The sequence below is a fragment of the Labeo rohita genome, chromosome 6 (genome assembly GCF_022985175.1).
Source record: "Labeo rohita strain BAU-BD-2019 chromosome 6, IGBB_LRoh.1.0, whole genome shotgun sequence".
Classification (NCBI taxonomy): Eukaryota; Metazoa; Chordata; class Actinopteri; order Cypriniformes; family Cyprinidae; genus Labeo; species Labeo rohita.
The window spans coordinates 3151319-3168157 of record NC_066874.1 but is presented as its reverse complement, the minus strand read 5'-3'; the positions used below and the strand labels follow the sequence as shown (position 1 = coordinate 3168157).

The 16839-nt window shown below is 32.6% G+C and overlaps 1 protein-coding gene across 4 annotated transcripts in view; it reads right to left on the bottom strand.

The window, feature by feature from the left end:
• st3gal3a (ST3 beta-galactoside alpha-2,3-sialyltransferase 3a) overlaps positions 1 to 16839 on the bottom strand; it is a 45128-nt gene that overhangs the window by 11834 nt on the left and 16455 nt on the right. For all 4 annotated transcript variants that reach the window (XM_051111375.1, XM_051111373.1, XM_051111372.1 and 1 more), the window contains 4 exons: positions 13028 to 13122; positions 9392 to 9455; positions 8520 to 8615; positions 8095 to 8281 (listed from right to left, as the gene is read on the bottom strand). In XM_051111375.1, the coding sequence (XP_050967332.1) occupies positions 8095 to 8281; positions 8520 to 8615; positions 9392 to 9455; positions 13028 to 13122 (442 nt within the window). The remainder of the gene's footprint in view (positions 1 to 8094; positions 8282 to 8519; positions 8616 to 9391; positions 9456 to 13027; positions 13123 to 16839) is intronic.

The following is a 16839-nucleotide window of genomic DNA, read 5'->3' as shown; positions in this document are numbered from 1 at the left end:
CTTCCCTTCTTGAGTAAAATCAAATCTTCTTAAATTTTCTGTAATCTCTTCTTAAATGTTCTCAAATCATCTCAAACCATCACGAATGGCCTCAAATTTGAGTCAAATCAAATCATCTTAGTCAAATCTTAACCTTTAAAAATCAATCTTTTTTTAAAATCACCACATAAAATGTTCTCAAAAAGTTCCTTCTCTACTCTTCTAAAGTCAAATCTTCTCAGATGTTCTCTGATCTTTTCTTCTTATATGTTTTTAAATGATCTCAAACCTCAGTCACATTAAATCATTTTAGCCAAATGAAATCATCTTTTTAAAATGTAATTTTCTTAACCTTCTTGTGACATGTTCCTGCAATATTCCTTCTCTTCTCAAGTCACATCAAATCTTCTTAATTTGAGCACATTTAGGAATAGAGAATTTCCCCCCCTAAAATCTCCATGAATCTTCTCAAATTTGGTTTTCAAATTCACCCATTTTCTTAACCTTCTTATGAAATGTCTTTGCAATGTTCCTCCTCTTCTTGAGTATAACTAAATCTTCTCAAATTTTCTGTACTCTCTTCTTAAATAATCTTAACCCACCTTAAATGACCTCAAATTTGAGTCACATCAAAACATCTTAGTCAAATTAATTCTCACCTTTCAAATCATTTTTTAAATCCTTGACTTAAGTCATTTTTTAAATCCTGTGAAGTGTTCTTGCAATGTTTCCTCTATCTCAAGTCACATCAAATCTTCTTAATTTGAGAAAATGTAAGAAAAATAGAGAATTTTTTTTTAATATTCTTGAATCTTCTCAAATTTGTTACTCAAATATCTTCAAATTCAGCCATTTTCTTAATCTTCTTGTGAACTGTCCTTGCAATGTTCCTTCTCTTCTTGAGTATAATCAAATCTACTCAAATTTTCTGTAATCTCTTCTTCTAAGAGATCTCAAACCATCTTAAATTACCCCAAATTTCACATCAAATTATCTTAGTCAAATCTTTTTCAAAACATTTTCAAATTCAGTGATTTTCTTAATCTTCTTGTGAAATGTTGTTCTTCTTCTTTTGAGTAAAATCAAATATTTTCAAATTTTCTGTAATCTCTTGTTAAGTAAATGTTCTCAAATCATCTCAAACCATCTTAAATGGCCTCAAATTTGAGTCAAATCAAATGTTCTTAGTCAAACTAAATCTTATCCTTTAAAATTCAATCATTTCTTAAAAACATCTTGTGAAATGTTCTTAAAAAGTTCCTTTGATTTGTTTTTAAATTCTAAAACCCTGAATTTTCTCAAATTTCAGTCACATTAAATCATTTTAGTCAAGTGAAATCAACCCTTTAAACTGACATTTTCTTAATCTTGTGAAATGTTCCTGCAATATTCCTTTTTTTTTTCTTTTCTGAAGTCACATCAAATCATTTAGGAAGAATAGAGAATTTTTTTCCCTAAAATCTTCTTGAATCTTCTCAAATCTGGTTTTCAAATTCAACCATTTTTTGCAATGCTCCTTTTCTTCTTGAGTCACATCAAACCCTCTCAAACATTCTCTAATCTATTCTTCAATATTCTCAAAATTTCCATACTCTTCCTAAATGTTCTCAAAATGATCTCAAACCTTCTTGAATTTTCTTAAATTTCAGCCACATTAAATAACTTCAGTCAAATGAAATCATCTTATCAAATTGTCATTTTCTTAATCTTCTTGTGAAATGTTCCTTCTCTTCTTAAGTCACATCAAACCTTCTTAATTAGAGAACATTTAGGAAGAACAGTTTTTTTTTTCTTCAAATTTTCTCAAATTTGTTACTCTTTTTTTTTTTTAAATTAAACTATTTTCTTAATCTTCTTGTGAAATGTTCCTTCTCTTCTCAAATCACATTAAATCTTCTTAATTTGAGAACATTTAGGAAGAATAGAGAATTTTTTCCCCCCTAAAATCTTCTTGAATCTTCTCATATTTGGTTTTCAAATTCAAACATTTTCTTAATCTTCTAGTGAAATGTTCCTTGCAATGTTCTTTCTCTTCCTGAGTCACATCAAACGTTCTCAAATATTCTCTAATCTATTCTCAAATGTTCTCAAAATTTCCAAAATCATTCTCAAAATGATCTCAAACCTTAAATTTCAGTCACATTAAATTATTTCAGTCATTTTCTTAATCTTCTTGTGAAATTTTCCTTCTTTTCAAATCTGTGAACATTCAGGAAGAACAGTTTTTTTTTTTTTTTTTAATCTTCTCGAATTTGTTACTCAAATATTTTAAAATTCAACCATTTTCTTAATCTTCTTGTGAAATGTCCTTGCAAAGTTCCTTCTCTTCTCAAATATAACCAAATCTCAAACTTTCTGTAATCTCTTCTTCTTAAATGACCTCAAACCACCTTCATTACCTCAAATTTGAGTCACATCAAATCATCTTAGTCAAATTAAATCTTATCTTTTCTTTCCAAATCTTCTTAATTACTATATTTTTTTTTTTTTTTCTAAAATCTAGAATCTTCTCAAATTTGGTTTTAAAAAACAAATATTTTCTTAATCTTCTTGTAAATTGTCCTTGCAATGTTCCTTGTCTTCTTAAGTAATTAAATCTTCTGAAATGTACTGTATTATCTTCTCCTTATATGTTCTCAAACCATCTTAAATTACCTCAGTGTTAGTCACATCAAATCATTTTAGTCAAATTAAATATCTTTTCCTTGCAATGTTCCTTCTCTTGAGTCACATCAAATCTGAAGATCTGAGGTATTCTCTAATCTATTGTTAAATGTTCTTAAAAGTTCCTTATTCTTTTTAAATGTTCTCGAAATGATCTCAAACTTTCTTCAATGTTCTTAAATTCTGCATCAAATCATCTAAGCCAAATTAAATATCTTCTCAGATACGGTCTTTTCTCCTCTAGTTTTTTAATCTTCTCTTGTAAAGATGTTTTTTCAATGCTCCTTCTCTTCTGCAATTACTCATCCAAAGCAGCTCAACGTGACTCACTGCACCAACAGTGGAAACAACAGCAGCTAGTTTATTGACCCCTAGTCCACCTGCTCATGTTTACCTTTCTGTATGGCCGTGTTTGAAGCCGATTTCAAAGAGGAGACAAAAGCAAAAGGACAGCGACGGCCCGTCCACAGCTAGGACAGCTGACGCGACCAAAACCTCCACAGCAGATCTTCGTCTGGCCTAACATCTCACATATGGTGGCATTAGTCTAAACAGACCGCGGTAAGACTACCGATGATTTAGCTGTTTTGACGCATCATTTACGACAAGATATCTTGGCCGCTCTTTTGCTTTCAGAAGACATAGCTGCCATTTAATTCCAAATCAACAGAGATTCAAGTAATGAGAGTATTTCTGAGTCAAGGAATCACTAACGAAGACCACGGCCAATAAACACACTCGAAGGAAAAACGTCTACTTCATCTCTGACCTCCCAATTATCCTCATCAGTATTCCTGTCTGAATGTTTCGAACGGAAGAATATTTACAAGACAGTCTGCACACTTCAAAACCTTCAGTGAATTAAAACGTTCCGCTTAATTTCATGTGTAAATTAGAGCCGTGATTGTAGCATGCGCTGGGACGTGAATTAATGTTTCACATGGACGGGTCAGTGACGGATAATGCTCTCAAAGTGGAAGAGACGTTTAAACTGAAAACAATTATCTGAAGAATTTATTTCGCTGCTCTTTGCTGCAAAGTTTTTCGGTTTAAGTCTGTTTATCATTACGCAAAATTACACATAAATTCAGCTTAAATTGGTTCATTTATTGTTCAGTTTGTTCAGTAAATCACTGTTTTGGCAGTAACCGGTAATGGATCTATTTAAAACGCACGCTATGCCACGAAACTATTTATTTTTTTCCTCTAAAGCAGGCTGTATTTTAAAAGAAGGAAACGTAAAACCTTCTTAAGACTTTTAAAAGCAAATTAAGGAATTTAAGACCAACTAAAATATACCAGTCATGTTTTCCACTAAATACTCAAAAACTGAATATGGTAAACACTTCCAGCAAAATATATAGTTACTAATGTATTCATGTGCAACCATAACTGAAGAATATTTCATCTACAATGCCATCTAAAGCATTTACACTGTAAAAATAGCCTTTAAACACTTTTAATGCAGTAGTTCATTGAACTGCTCAAACGTTCGTTTTTTGTTTTGTTTTTAAACACATCAATACCTATATTCAGCAAGAATGCATTCAATTGATCAAAAGTGACAGTAAAGACATTTATCATATTAGAAGCGATTTCTATTTCAATTACAAATTCATTAAATAAATCTATTTTTGACCCTTTTACGTCCCAGATTCAAGAGATACATTTCTCTCTCATCTTCTCCGAACCTACAATTCTCTTAGTCCTAATGGCTTTTCGGCTGGCGGTGGGAATTCTAATGGAGTAGGATATAGAAGTCGGGAGGCATGCTATCTGTGTTTTTAGAAAGAGAAAGACTCAAGTCAAGCTGCTGCCCATGGGAAAAGGTTCTGTATAGAGTATTTCTAAAGACACAGCAGCAAATCTTAGCCACTAACCTTATCAGGATACAGTCAGACACTAAACTGATCTCCCACAACCTGTGTGTGGCCATTGTGTGGTCTGTTTTGCATAAATCTCTACAATGAGACTGACTTTAAAAGCCATTTTGTTTAAAAGTAGCCCAAAAAGATCATTGGAGAAGAATTTGTTACATGTGTGCAATTCGATCATGAAGTTAAAATCTGACCTAACACCAAAAGACTGCACTATTAAAACAAAACAAAACAAAACAAAACAAAACAAAACAAAACAAAACAAAACAAAATAAAATAAAATAAAAAGTAGAATAACAAAATAATATTAAAAAAATTAAATTAAATTAAATTAAGTAATTATTATGAGTCACTGAAAAAAAAAAAAAAAAAAAAAAAACAGTGCAAAAGATGTGGCAACAGAAATATTATAACTATCTCCTCATGACCAACTACACACCGGTGACTTAAAAGAACTGTAGTCCAAAAAGACCCAAAACCAAAAGATTGCACAAATAAAATAAAATAAAATAATTATTATGAGTCACTGAAGAAAAAACAAAGCTAAAGGTGTGGCAACAGAAATTTTATATTTTTTGAATCATGGAGTCAAAATCTGACCCAAAACCAAAAGACTGCCCTATTAATAAAATAAAATAAAATAAAATAAAATGTAGAAAAACATAAAATAATATTAAAAATTAAAATTAAATTAAATTAAATTAAATAAAGTAATTATTATTACTGAAAAAAAAAAAAAAAAAGTGCTAAAGGTGTGGCAACAGAAATATTATAAGTAACTCCTCACGACCAGTTACACACCGGTGACTTTTATTAGAGCGCTGTGACCTGGGGATCCAAATGATACGGAAATGTCCTTGAGCTGAGCGAACTCGAGTCGGCTTTCATCACGGGAGAAGGACCTCTAACAGAACAGAGGCCAGATGTGTGCGCCATTTTCATTAGCATTCTGGAGATAACGCAGAGAAAGAGCTGCTTGACTAAACTCAAACCCAAGAGATAAGGTGCCCATTCTCCAGCCCAGACCACACAATTAAGCACATCACTGAGTTCCTGTCAGTCACCTGAGGAAACACTACACTGGCTGACTGACTCACAAAGACACCGGCCCCGCACACAGCTGCATATCAAAGCCACGCCAAACACAAAGCCCACATCCATCTCCACTCAACACAATGCCAATGCAGTTTCATAGGTACATGTGGTGGCAAACCTCTGGCCCACATCTCACAAGCTGAACTTCGGAAGTGGTCAGCTTTTGACTCAGATACTGATTCAGTGCCATCTTGAAACTGTCACACTCACTGATTTGCACATCTGTTTTTTCTTTCTTTGAAAAACTTTGTTAATGCAAATTCAGCTGATTTGTCACCAAGATAATAATATCTAGCTTGCTAAAACAGATCAAAACTGCAAAAATGACTATAATCTTGAAAGCATCAGTAAAAATGTGCTAAAACCTGCAAAAAACAAAAAAACAAAAAAAAAAAACAGTGTTGTTCTGTAAAACAGTAATGTTCTGCTTAGTATGCAACTGTTTTGCAGTAAAGTGTCTGATAGTTACATTATAGCTGTATAGCCAGTTTTTTATTTTTATTTTATTTTTTGTAATAAAATAATTATATGAACAAACAAACAAATAAATAAAGACCATTACTTATTTCTAAAATTAAAAATAACAACAATAAAAAAAAAAAACATTAGCTTTTTTTGTTTGTTTTTTGTTTGTTTGTTTTTTTGAGTGGGACCAGTGAAAATCTTGGTGGGACAAGGCAAAAAAAAAAAAAAAAAAAAAAAAAAAAAAAAAAAAGTAATTGTCCCTTATTTTTAGGCCCTGGGCATTCATATTTAATATTATTGTTCAGAGCATACACTATGCTGCCCCCTACTGGTACATGTTACTCGTCTTTTCATGTCATGTGAAAAAGTTAGGACACCCTATTGAATTCCATGGTTTTTTGTATCAGGACATCATTTAAAAAAAAAAGGTGCTTGGCTGGTCTTATTTTGAAAATAAAACCTCAGATGAACAACAACACATGACAAATCGCACCGTGTCATTAAAAATAGAAAATCCATGTGTGACAAAGTTAGGACACCCTTACTGTAAAAATTGGAATTAAGAGGGTAAATAACAGTCAAGCACTGCTAATCAAATACCTTTGATTACTGATCATCAGCAAGTCTAAGTGCCTCTATAAAAGCATAAGCTTTGGCAGTTTGCTGGTCTGGAGCCTTCAGGTGTGTGTTAACACAATGCCAAGGAGGTAAGACATCAGCAATCATCTTAGAGAAGCAATTGTTGCTGCCATCAATCTGAGAAGAGTAATACGACCATTTCCAAACAATTTGAAGTTTATTCACAAGTGGAACACATTTAAAACGGACACCTCTCCTTCCAGGAGTGGACGTCCCAGAAAATTCACCCTAAGATCAGACCATGTAAAGCTCAGAGAAATGGCAGACAACCCAAGAAATACACCTCTGACTCTACAAGCCTCAGATAGCATGTTAAATGATAAAGTTCATGACAATGGCATTAGAAAAATATGGGATGAAAATGTCATGTTTGGAAGGCTTGGCAGAAGAAAGCTTCATTGCAGCATTGCAGCACAGTTTAGACCTGCAAAGTTGCATCTGAACAAAACACAAGTCTTCTAGAATAATGTCCTTTGAACAGACGAGACCGAAGTAGAGATGTTTGGCCATAATGCACAGCACCAAGTTTGGTGAAAACCTAAAGAGCATATCAGCACAAACACCTCATACCAAGAGACAAGCATGCTGGAGGAGGGCTGATCATTTTGGGCTTGTTTTGTAGCCACAGCACCCGGGCACCTCACAGTCATCGAGTTATCCATGAACTCCTCTGTATATCAAAGTATTCTAGAGTCAAATGCGAGAGTATCTGTCCCACATCTAAAGTTGGGCCAAAATTGGGTGATGCAACAGGACAATGATCCCAAGCACACCAGCAAATCTACAACAGAATGGCTGAAAAGAAAAGAATCAAGGTGTTGCAAAGCCCAGTCAAGGTTGTTCAAGCAACGCTGAAAAGAAGAGTGGTCCAAATTCCTCCAGAATGATGTGAGAGGCTGATAAAGTCACACAGAAAATGAATGCTTCAAGTTATTGCTCCTACAGGCAGTTGACTCATAGGGTGTCCTAACATTGTCACACATGGCCTTTCCATATTGGCTTTATTATTGTTAAATAAATAATGTCACAGTGTGATATGACATGTGATGATGTTTACCTGTGGATTTATTTTCTAAATTTTAAGACCTGCCAAGGACCAGATTATTTTTTATTATGTCCCGATACAGAAAACCATGAAATTCAATAGGGTGTCCTAACTTTTTCACATGACTGTAAATCCACTTTTTAAGCAGTTTGACTGATTTATTATCAGCAGGGGTTTTCTTTAGCATTTTATATGCTGATTTTAAAGGAAAAATCAGTCAAATTATCCACAAAATGTAATAAATAAATGTATTAAATAAAACAAATTGTATGTAGATTCTGTGTGAGCCTGTTTATCAGCTATGAGTGGTCAGATTTTTGGACGCCTTACCGGTTTAACCTTGGACAACATGTATTGCAGCCATTTGAAGTCTACGGGTTTAAAGGCAGACAAGACGAAAAGTGAGCTCTTCTCGTAGTGCTCACTTTTCTGGATGGCTCCTTCAGGGTAAGTGATGCGCATGGTGGTCTTTGTGCCGACATCCTTCTCGAAACCAGCGATTGGAGCCTGGTTAAGTCTAAAACCAGAGGAAAAATCAACATGAAATCCAAACTCTCTTTTTACTTTCTGTTTAATGTACAAGATTAAACAGGCAAAAGTCTGTTTTTATATTCATAATCATTCAAATGTAATAACTCCCTCTCCTTCTGAAATAACGACTGATTTGTGTTAACATCCCAAATATCAAGTAGAGAATTAGGAGAGAAAAAAAATCCAAGGAAAAATCTATCAAATATTTAACTTTTATAACTTACCTTACAACAACATCATATTGATCGATTTGGGATCCCAGGGACTTGTTGAACAGAATACCTCCGTTGCCGACAATAATACACTTCTTACACATCATACTACGGGAGAAATTGACAAAACATGATTATAGAAACTGCTGTTGTATAGCAAGTTTAGAGTCTGAAAGTAAACTTTTAATATATAAGATATTTATTCCTTGAAAATTCTGTTAATGCAAATTCTGCTGATTTTTCACCAAGATAATAATATCTAGCTTTCTAAAACAGATCAAACTCCAAAAATGACTATAATCTTGAAAGCATCAGTATAAATGTGCTGAAACCTGCAAAAATAAATAAATAAATAAATAAATAAATAAATAAAAAAAAATAATAATAATAATAATAATAATAAAAAAAAATAATAATAAAAATAAAAATAATATTTATAGTTACATTACAGCTGTACAGCCAGTTTAGTTTAGTTTTTTTTGTTTGTTTGTTTTGTTTTGTGTTTTGGTAATAGAAGAATTATATGAACAAATAAAAATAAATAAATAAATAAATAAATAAATAACATTACTTATTCTAAAATTAAAAACATGCAGCTTCATTTTTTTTTTTGGTTGGGATCAGTGAAAATTTTGGTGGGCCAGGTAAAAAACAACTTGGGTCACCAAAAAAAATGTTTTATTGAGCCCAGGGACTTGTTGAACAGAATGCCTCTGTTGCCAATAATAATACACTTCTTACAAATCATACTACAGGAGACAAATACAAAACATGATTATAGAAACCGCTCAGTTTAGAGTCTGGAAATAAATTATTTTAATATATAAAATATTTTTTTTTATCATGTAATAAACAAATGATATGTTTGGTGGATAGTTAATTACCTGTCCAGTCCTGAACCCATTGAATATGTCTTTGTTCTTTTTAGAATACCATCAATCATCTTTTCTGTGGACAGAACACATAATTTCCTTATTTAGAGAGGAAAAAAAAAAACATAAAAAACACATTAGAGCCTCAAAGGTCTGACAAAAACGGAACTCAATTTTGACAGTTATTTAAAGGTTACTCAGTTCATGTAGTGATGAGTTGATTCCAGACAGTGCACCGAGGCGTCTTTCACGCTAAAATTACTCATATTGTGATTCAATATTAGTCATACCGCTAGCTTGCTTCTCGGGACTATTCGTAGCATACTATGCTCACGCAGCATTTTTTGGGTCACAGTTATACTGATTGTACATAATATTTCGTATGGATGAACTATGTGAATTATAAATGAATGTTGGATTGCATTAAAGAAATAGTTCACCCAAAATTAAACATTTGCTGCAAATGTACTCGCCCTCCATTCAAGATGTAGATGAGTTTGTTTCTTCATCAGATTTGGAGAAATGTAGCATTTTATCACTTGCTCACCAACGGATCCTCTGCAGTGAATGGGTGCCATCAGAACGGGAGTCCAAATAGCTGATAAAAACCATCACAATAATCCACAAGTAATCCACACCACTCCAGCCCATCAATTATCAATGTCTTGTTAAAAGCTGTTAAAAGCTGTGCGTTTGTAAGAAACAAATTCATCATTTAAAATGTTAATTTCAGACTGAATCCTCTATCCATAATATTTCTTCCTCCAGTCTGAATCAGGAGAGAAATATGCACAGGGAAAACAGTCTGAAGTTAAAAAAAAAATGGATATTTGTTTCTTACAAATACGCAGCTTTTGGCTTCGCAAGATATTAACTGATAGACTGGAGGTTTATGGATTATTGTGACGTTTCTATCCACTGTTTGGAATCTCATTCTGACGGCACCCATTCACTGCAGAGCATTCATTGGTGAGCAAGTGATGCCACATTTCTCCAAATCTGTTTTGATGAACAAACAAACCCATTAACATTTTGGAAGGCCTAAGGGTGAGTAAATTCTCAGCAAGTTTAAATTTCTGTGTGGAGGACATTTCTAAAGCAGCCCGGTCACACAATGGGACCTACATCTCAGCTTCAAGAATGAGGAAAAAGCCTAAGTTTAGAACACACACAATTCACCATGCTATTTTAAGTAAAACCAAAAGGCTTTCCAATAGAGAAAAAGGCTCTTTATGCTAAAGATAATAGAACTGGTTTTAAATTGTCAAGTCCACAACAACAAAACCAGTGATATGCGTCACTTATGGCCCATTTTAGCGTCTGCCTGCCAAACAATGTAATCCAGATCACATGGAAAAGTAATAGCACACATTTCCTCGGCATGCCACGCTATTTAAGGCATTATTCATGTCTGCAGCACAAAAGTTTAATCCATAAGGTTAGGGGTCTGTTTAAAAGCATGAGCAGCATTTTAAGTGCGTTTTCATCTCAACATCACATTAGAGCACATTAGACAGCAGTAATTCCCACACAGACACGTAATTCAAGCACAAGTGTTTCTGCTGAAAGGCACGGCATGAGAAACATCAGCAGGACGGATGCGGAGATGCCGACAGCTCTGCTCTTAATGTCCCACACCATCTGCCAAAGCAGCTAAACGGAGTCAGAGGAAAACTCATCACTTTACATGCACATTTGTGATTTAATCAGGCTGGAAGGTAATTACAGCCAAAACCTCCAGGGCAGACGTGAATGAAGGTGAAAAGGAGAAATGCCTCATGGTTTTAGTTTAAACGTCTGTAAGCACACCGGATGAAAGAACCACTTTGGAAAAAGCCTGATTGAATGGATGCCACAGGAAAATAGCTTCCATCTTACCTGCATGAGCCCTAGGTGACTGCCTAAATGGACATCATTTTAACATCTACAAAACTTCTACCTAACATATACATATATATATATATAGTGTTTAATTTGTAAGTCATGTGTAAACATTTATCTGTGGGAAAAGCCTGGGATTTCTGCAGTTTTATTGATGTTTTTTTTTTTTTTTACATGAATTAATCTTGAAAAGATTCAGCAAAAGATTTGAATTTTTTTTTTTTTTATGTTTTAGAAAAAAGTTTCTTATGCTCTCATTGTGGAAGTCATGATATATTAAGATTCAAATGCTTAAGTATGATTTAAAAAAATATTATAAGAAATTACCACTTTTATTCAGCAAAGATGCATTAAATTGATTAAAAGCGTCAGTACATGAATTTATAAATGTTACAAATGATTTATATTTTAAATAAATGGTGTTTTTAAACCTTTTAAACCTAAAAATATTAAGCCACAGAAACGGTTTTCAACACTGATAATAATAATAATAATAATAATAATAATAATAATAATAATAATAATAATAATAATTATAATTATAATTATAATAATCACTATTAACTTTATTATATTCTGGAATAACCTCTGTTACTATTTAAATTTTACTATTTTAATCTGTGCCCCCCTTTTTTGTTAAAAAACTGCAATAACTGTGCATCAATATTAATTGATAATAAATGAGCAAATCTGAGCATATTAGAATGATTTCTGAAGGATCATGTGACACTGAAGCCTGGAGTAATGATGCTGAAAATTCAGCTTTGCATCATAGAAACAAAATTACATTTTAAAAAATATATTCACATAGAAAACAGTTATTTTAAACTGTAATAATATTTCACAATATTGCAAACAAATGCAGCCTTGGTGAATATAAGACTGCTTTAAAAATAATTTTGAATTACCTTAATTTAAAAATCCTAATTATTCCAAACCTCTGACCTGTAGTGTATGCAACTGATGGAAATAAATAAATAAATAAATATATATATATATATATATATATATATATATTATTTTTTTTTTTTTTTTTTTTTTTTTTTTTTTTATTAAGAATGTGCAGAATGAATGCTTTCATGAATTAATGTTTTTTCAGTGTTAAACAAAGAAAATGCGTGGCTACTTTTGAACAGTCAAATTATAAAAATGCTTTTTGCCTTAATAATAGACCCTTGATGAAGTACAACATAACTTACTTTCATATAAGCACAGACGTCTAAAAATGTGCAACATTTATGGAAAAATACTTGTGAGAAGAATTTTGAAAACACAAATGTTTAACAATCACTGACATTCCTATTAATTCCTATTCCAGCATTAGATTTCTCAGAGGACCTCTGACTGAACAACAGATTGCGATTTCCTTCGTGAGTTTTTACAGCGGCTGTGTGAGAAAAACACAGGCGTGTTTGAAATTACAAAGCACATCTTGTGAAACACTAATTTACTTGACCTCCTCAGGGAGAACTAGGCCCGTCTGAATCAAGTGTTTGAGTTATGATAGCTCTTTTGTTTACACAGGATACAATGTTAACATGTTTAATTGGATCATCTATTAATGAAAACCAATGGGTAAAAATGGAAAACACCTCCAACTCAGAGGTATTTTTATCATAGTTTTTTTGGAAAAAAAAAAGGTGTCTAAACTTTTAAATGTGAAGGGACAAAATCAAACTCGACTGCATTATATTCAACTATATTATACTGAAATATATTAAATGGAAATAAAAAAACAAAAAACAAAAGAAAGGAAGAATGAAATACCTTGTGTTTTAATTCCAAACGGAGGCATGTAATTGCTGATGTTTGATAGCCGCCTGAAATTTGGATCAAGAAACATGGGGGCTGGTTTTTTAAACCTAAAACAATAAATAAAAGACAAAGAGAGAAAACACAAGTCAAACACAAGTCAAACACAAGTCATGCTTATCACTCCACAGCCTGCACGAGAAAAGAGTTGCGATACTTTGATAACCAGTGGAATATTTGAAAGGATTACGTGGTTCGCATTACCCATAATCCAGTGTGTTTATCGGTTCATAAGAGATGAGCACTGGAATGTCTAAAGAAGTCCAGCCTAAACCTGACCTTTCCTCAAAACAAGCAGAGAGACTTATAAGGAGCTGAGATCACCAAGCTACAAGCTACTCACTTACAGACGTTGGAGTACAGTCCAGCTATGCTTTTAAAAAAGCACTTTGCTACACTACAGTAATTATTTAAGCAGACAACATCTTTTTAAATGCATAACTATGAGATGATAATTTATTAACCTTTTTTGGCAAAAAAAAAAAAAAAAAAAAAAACCTATGGATGCACTGAAATGTTTCCCACCAAAACGTGCCATTTTCAGGTTTTTTTACTGTAGCAGAAAACAGGACAAAAATTCTAGTGCATTACTTCATAAATTAATAACGTTATTTTTGAAATGGATATAAAGGAGCGTGCACTTCTGTTTAATTATCTTTAATGCAAATGTAAATGACGGTTTATATACTGATGGAACGAAGTAGTAACTGACCTGACTGTTTTTAATACGTTTCATTTACATGAACCATCTGAATGAATCGATTCGCTAAGATGAATTTGATCTTTCAAAGCAAAATAGGCTATTTAAATAATATGACATGAGCCAAAGTGTCATTATACTCAGTATCAGAGTGTCTGCAAGTAATATGACTAGATTCAATGATTGTTCTTGGTCAGATGATGTAACAAAAAACTTTGGGTTACAGTGTTGCAAATAAAACTCTTTTACTGAAATGGTTACACTGATTGATCTAGAGTATTTATACTAATGAACTTTATTTTGTTTGCAGAATTGATTATTATTATTAATATTTTTTAACAATATTCACTTTTATTAAAACAGGAAAATGTATTTATATATTAAAAATGTATTTATTGTTGAACACTGTGACATTATGTACATTGTGACATTATGTAAAATGACAATTAAGAATTAAAATAATTGCAAATAAGAAAATAATTCTAAGCAATAACTGTATCATAACTTAATGAGAATTAATGAGAAAAAAACATAAGTACATTAAGGCCCGGTTTCACAGACAGGGTTTAGATTAAGCCAGGATTAGGACATATAAGTATTTTTTTTATAAATATGCTTAGAAAAAAAACATTACCGATGTGAATTTTGAAACAAAACAAAGTCACTGATATATTTTAAGATCAGTCAGTACAAGTTTCTTTCAGCTGAAACAGCTCAGACTTACATTTTAGTCTAAGACTTGGCTTAAGCCTTTTCTGTAAAACCAGGGGTAAATGTCAGATGAATTACAGAAATTGTGCATAACTGAATAATAAAATAATTTTACAAAAATCTAAAAAAAAAAAAAAAAAAAAAAAAAAAAAAAAGATATCTTACCACTACCTTAGGATAGTAATAATAAAACGCTTCAACTGAAATTTTTACACTACTTGATGACTGAAAATAAACTAGAGTATTTATTCTAATGAACTATATTCCTTGGCCAAATTTATTATTGATATTATTATTAAACAATAATTGTGCAAAAAAATAAATAAAAAAAATTTGTGTGTTTGAAGTGCACAAAGAAAAATAAAGATTTTCAAAAAACTCTAGGGGAAATAAAAAACAAAAAAATCTTACCACTACCTCCTGGAAAAAGCATGCAACCAGAAAAGCTACAATATTTTCAAACAACTGTAAACTGCTGAAGTTAGAACTTACTTTTAGTTAGAAAAATAAGACCATAGGAAAATACACAAGGAATATAAGACAAACTGCATAATATGACCAACATATTATAATAGGTCTTGAGTACTTCATTACATAAAAAGGGTTTATTGCCCTGTGCTATGTAGCACCGACACCTAACATGTTACACAATCACTTCACTGCTAATAAAACACTCTCCCATTCTGTCCACAAGTACCACCTGGCAAAGCTGTATATTATGGAGAAACGCCCCGATTTCTATCAACAATTTTCCACCCAGTGTACACCTGATAAAACTCTCCACGTCACAAACTACCCGGAACATTTGACTGGCGCACAAAACAACACCTGAACACCTCCGTCATGTCGTACACAGCTGTCTGACCTCTGGAGTAATGCATTAATGACACAGGTGGCCCCGTGTATTCGATTCCCACGAACACAAACGAGACTCTGCGCTTCCTCACATCCCAACAGTTTAAGTGAAGGCGACATGCACTCCCGTGTTTCTCACTGGCTTGAACCTCCAAACACGTACACGTATGAGAAATGTATGTGAACCCGTTCATAATTATTAGGATTACCGCCTACGCAAATTCTGGACTATAATCAAATATTTATTTCATAATGATACCAATTTGCAAAGGGCCATATTTTTACAGAACAAATGCAGAGATAAAGCTTTTCAGAATTTGTCAGCAGGTGTTTCAATCAATTTAGATGTACGTTTAACCTATTGACTATTCATACAAACCGTTAGAGGTCTTTCTTAGAGATTGTTGCCAGTAACATTTTCAAATGGTATTAAATTACTAAAGTGCTCAGATCTGCAAAGATAAAAATCTGACAGCGATCTCAATATAAACTGAAACATTTCTCATCAAATTCTCTCAAGACCAATTGATCTAAGCTACAATTCAAAGCTACATTTATTTTATATTTTATTGTGTGCGTCCTGTTAATCAAATTAAATTTACAAGTGATTTATATGCACAGAAAACATATTAAATGCAAGTGTCTAGTTTAATGGTTCAAATAACATTAAATGAGTGAAATAATGTTCCATTGTCACTCAGAGTGACAAGTATATTAATGTAAAAATGAAACAACATACATATTCTGACCTGAATAAATTAAAATATTGAAAGTTATCATATAAAATTTCATTATTTTTTTTAAATGATTAAAATCTTCTTGCTGACAAATGGTTAAAACCTAGTGGTTCGAAGGATAGTGACAGATTTTAAACGTTTTAGTTCTTAGGGGCTGCACTGTGATCCTTAAGATTTATTGCTATATGTACTTTGAAAAAAAATAAAATTCATTCTTGACCCGTGTTAATTATAAACTTGTTTCATTCCACCGTTATCTCTACAAAGTACACTGACATCCAGAATCAAGGCTGAATACAAAGGAATTCACAACAAAAATAATAAAAATTGAGTGACGAAAGAATGGCTTCTTTTATCAACCTTTTATGACAGGACATTAACTCAAACATAACTGCTATATGATGCCTTAGCTTAGCATGTATATAAACGTGTGCACTTGACTACTTCTAGTCGGCTGAATTTTTGCTTTTGTTTCCAGAGCAGTGGTCAGGCTGTAAACAGGCTCCCGGATCATGTTTAACAACGCGTGTCAGATGATAATTACATGGCTAACTAAATGTTGTAGGTTTAGTGTTTCAACAAACACTGTAAACGCTATGATCTATTTAATACTCCCATCTGACTCCACGTACACCAGAAAGGTTCAGCATAAGGAACAACCTGAGTCATGTGATCTGAGCCCCATTTTTACCCAACTCAGTTCTATTTAAAGGGTGGTTCACCCAAAAATGAAACTTCTGTCAGCATTTATATAAAATGTCAAT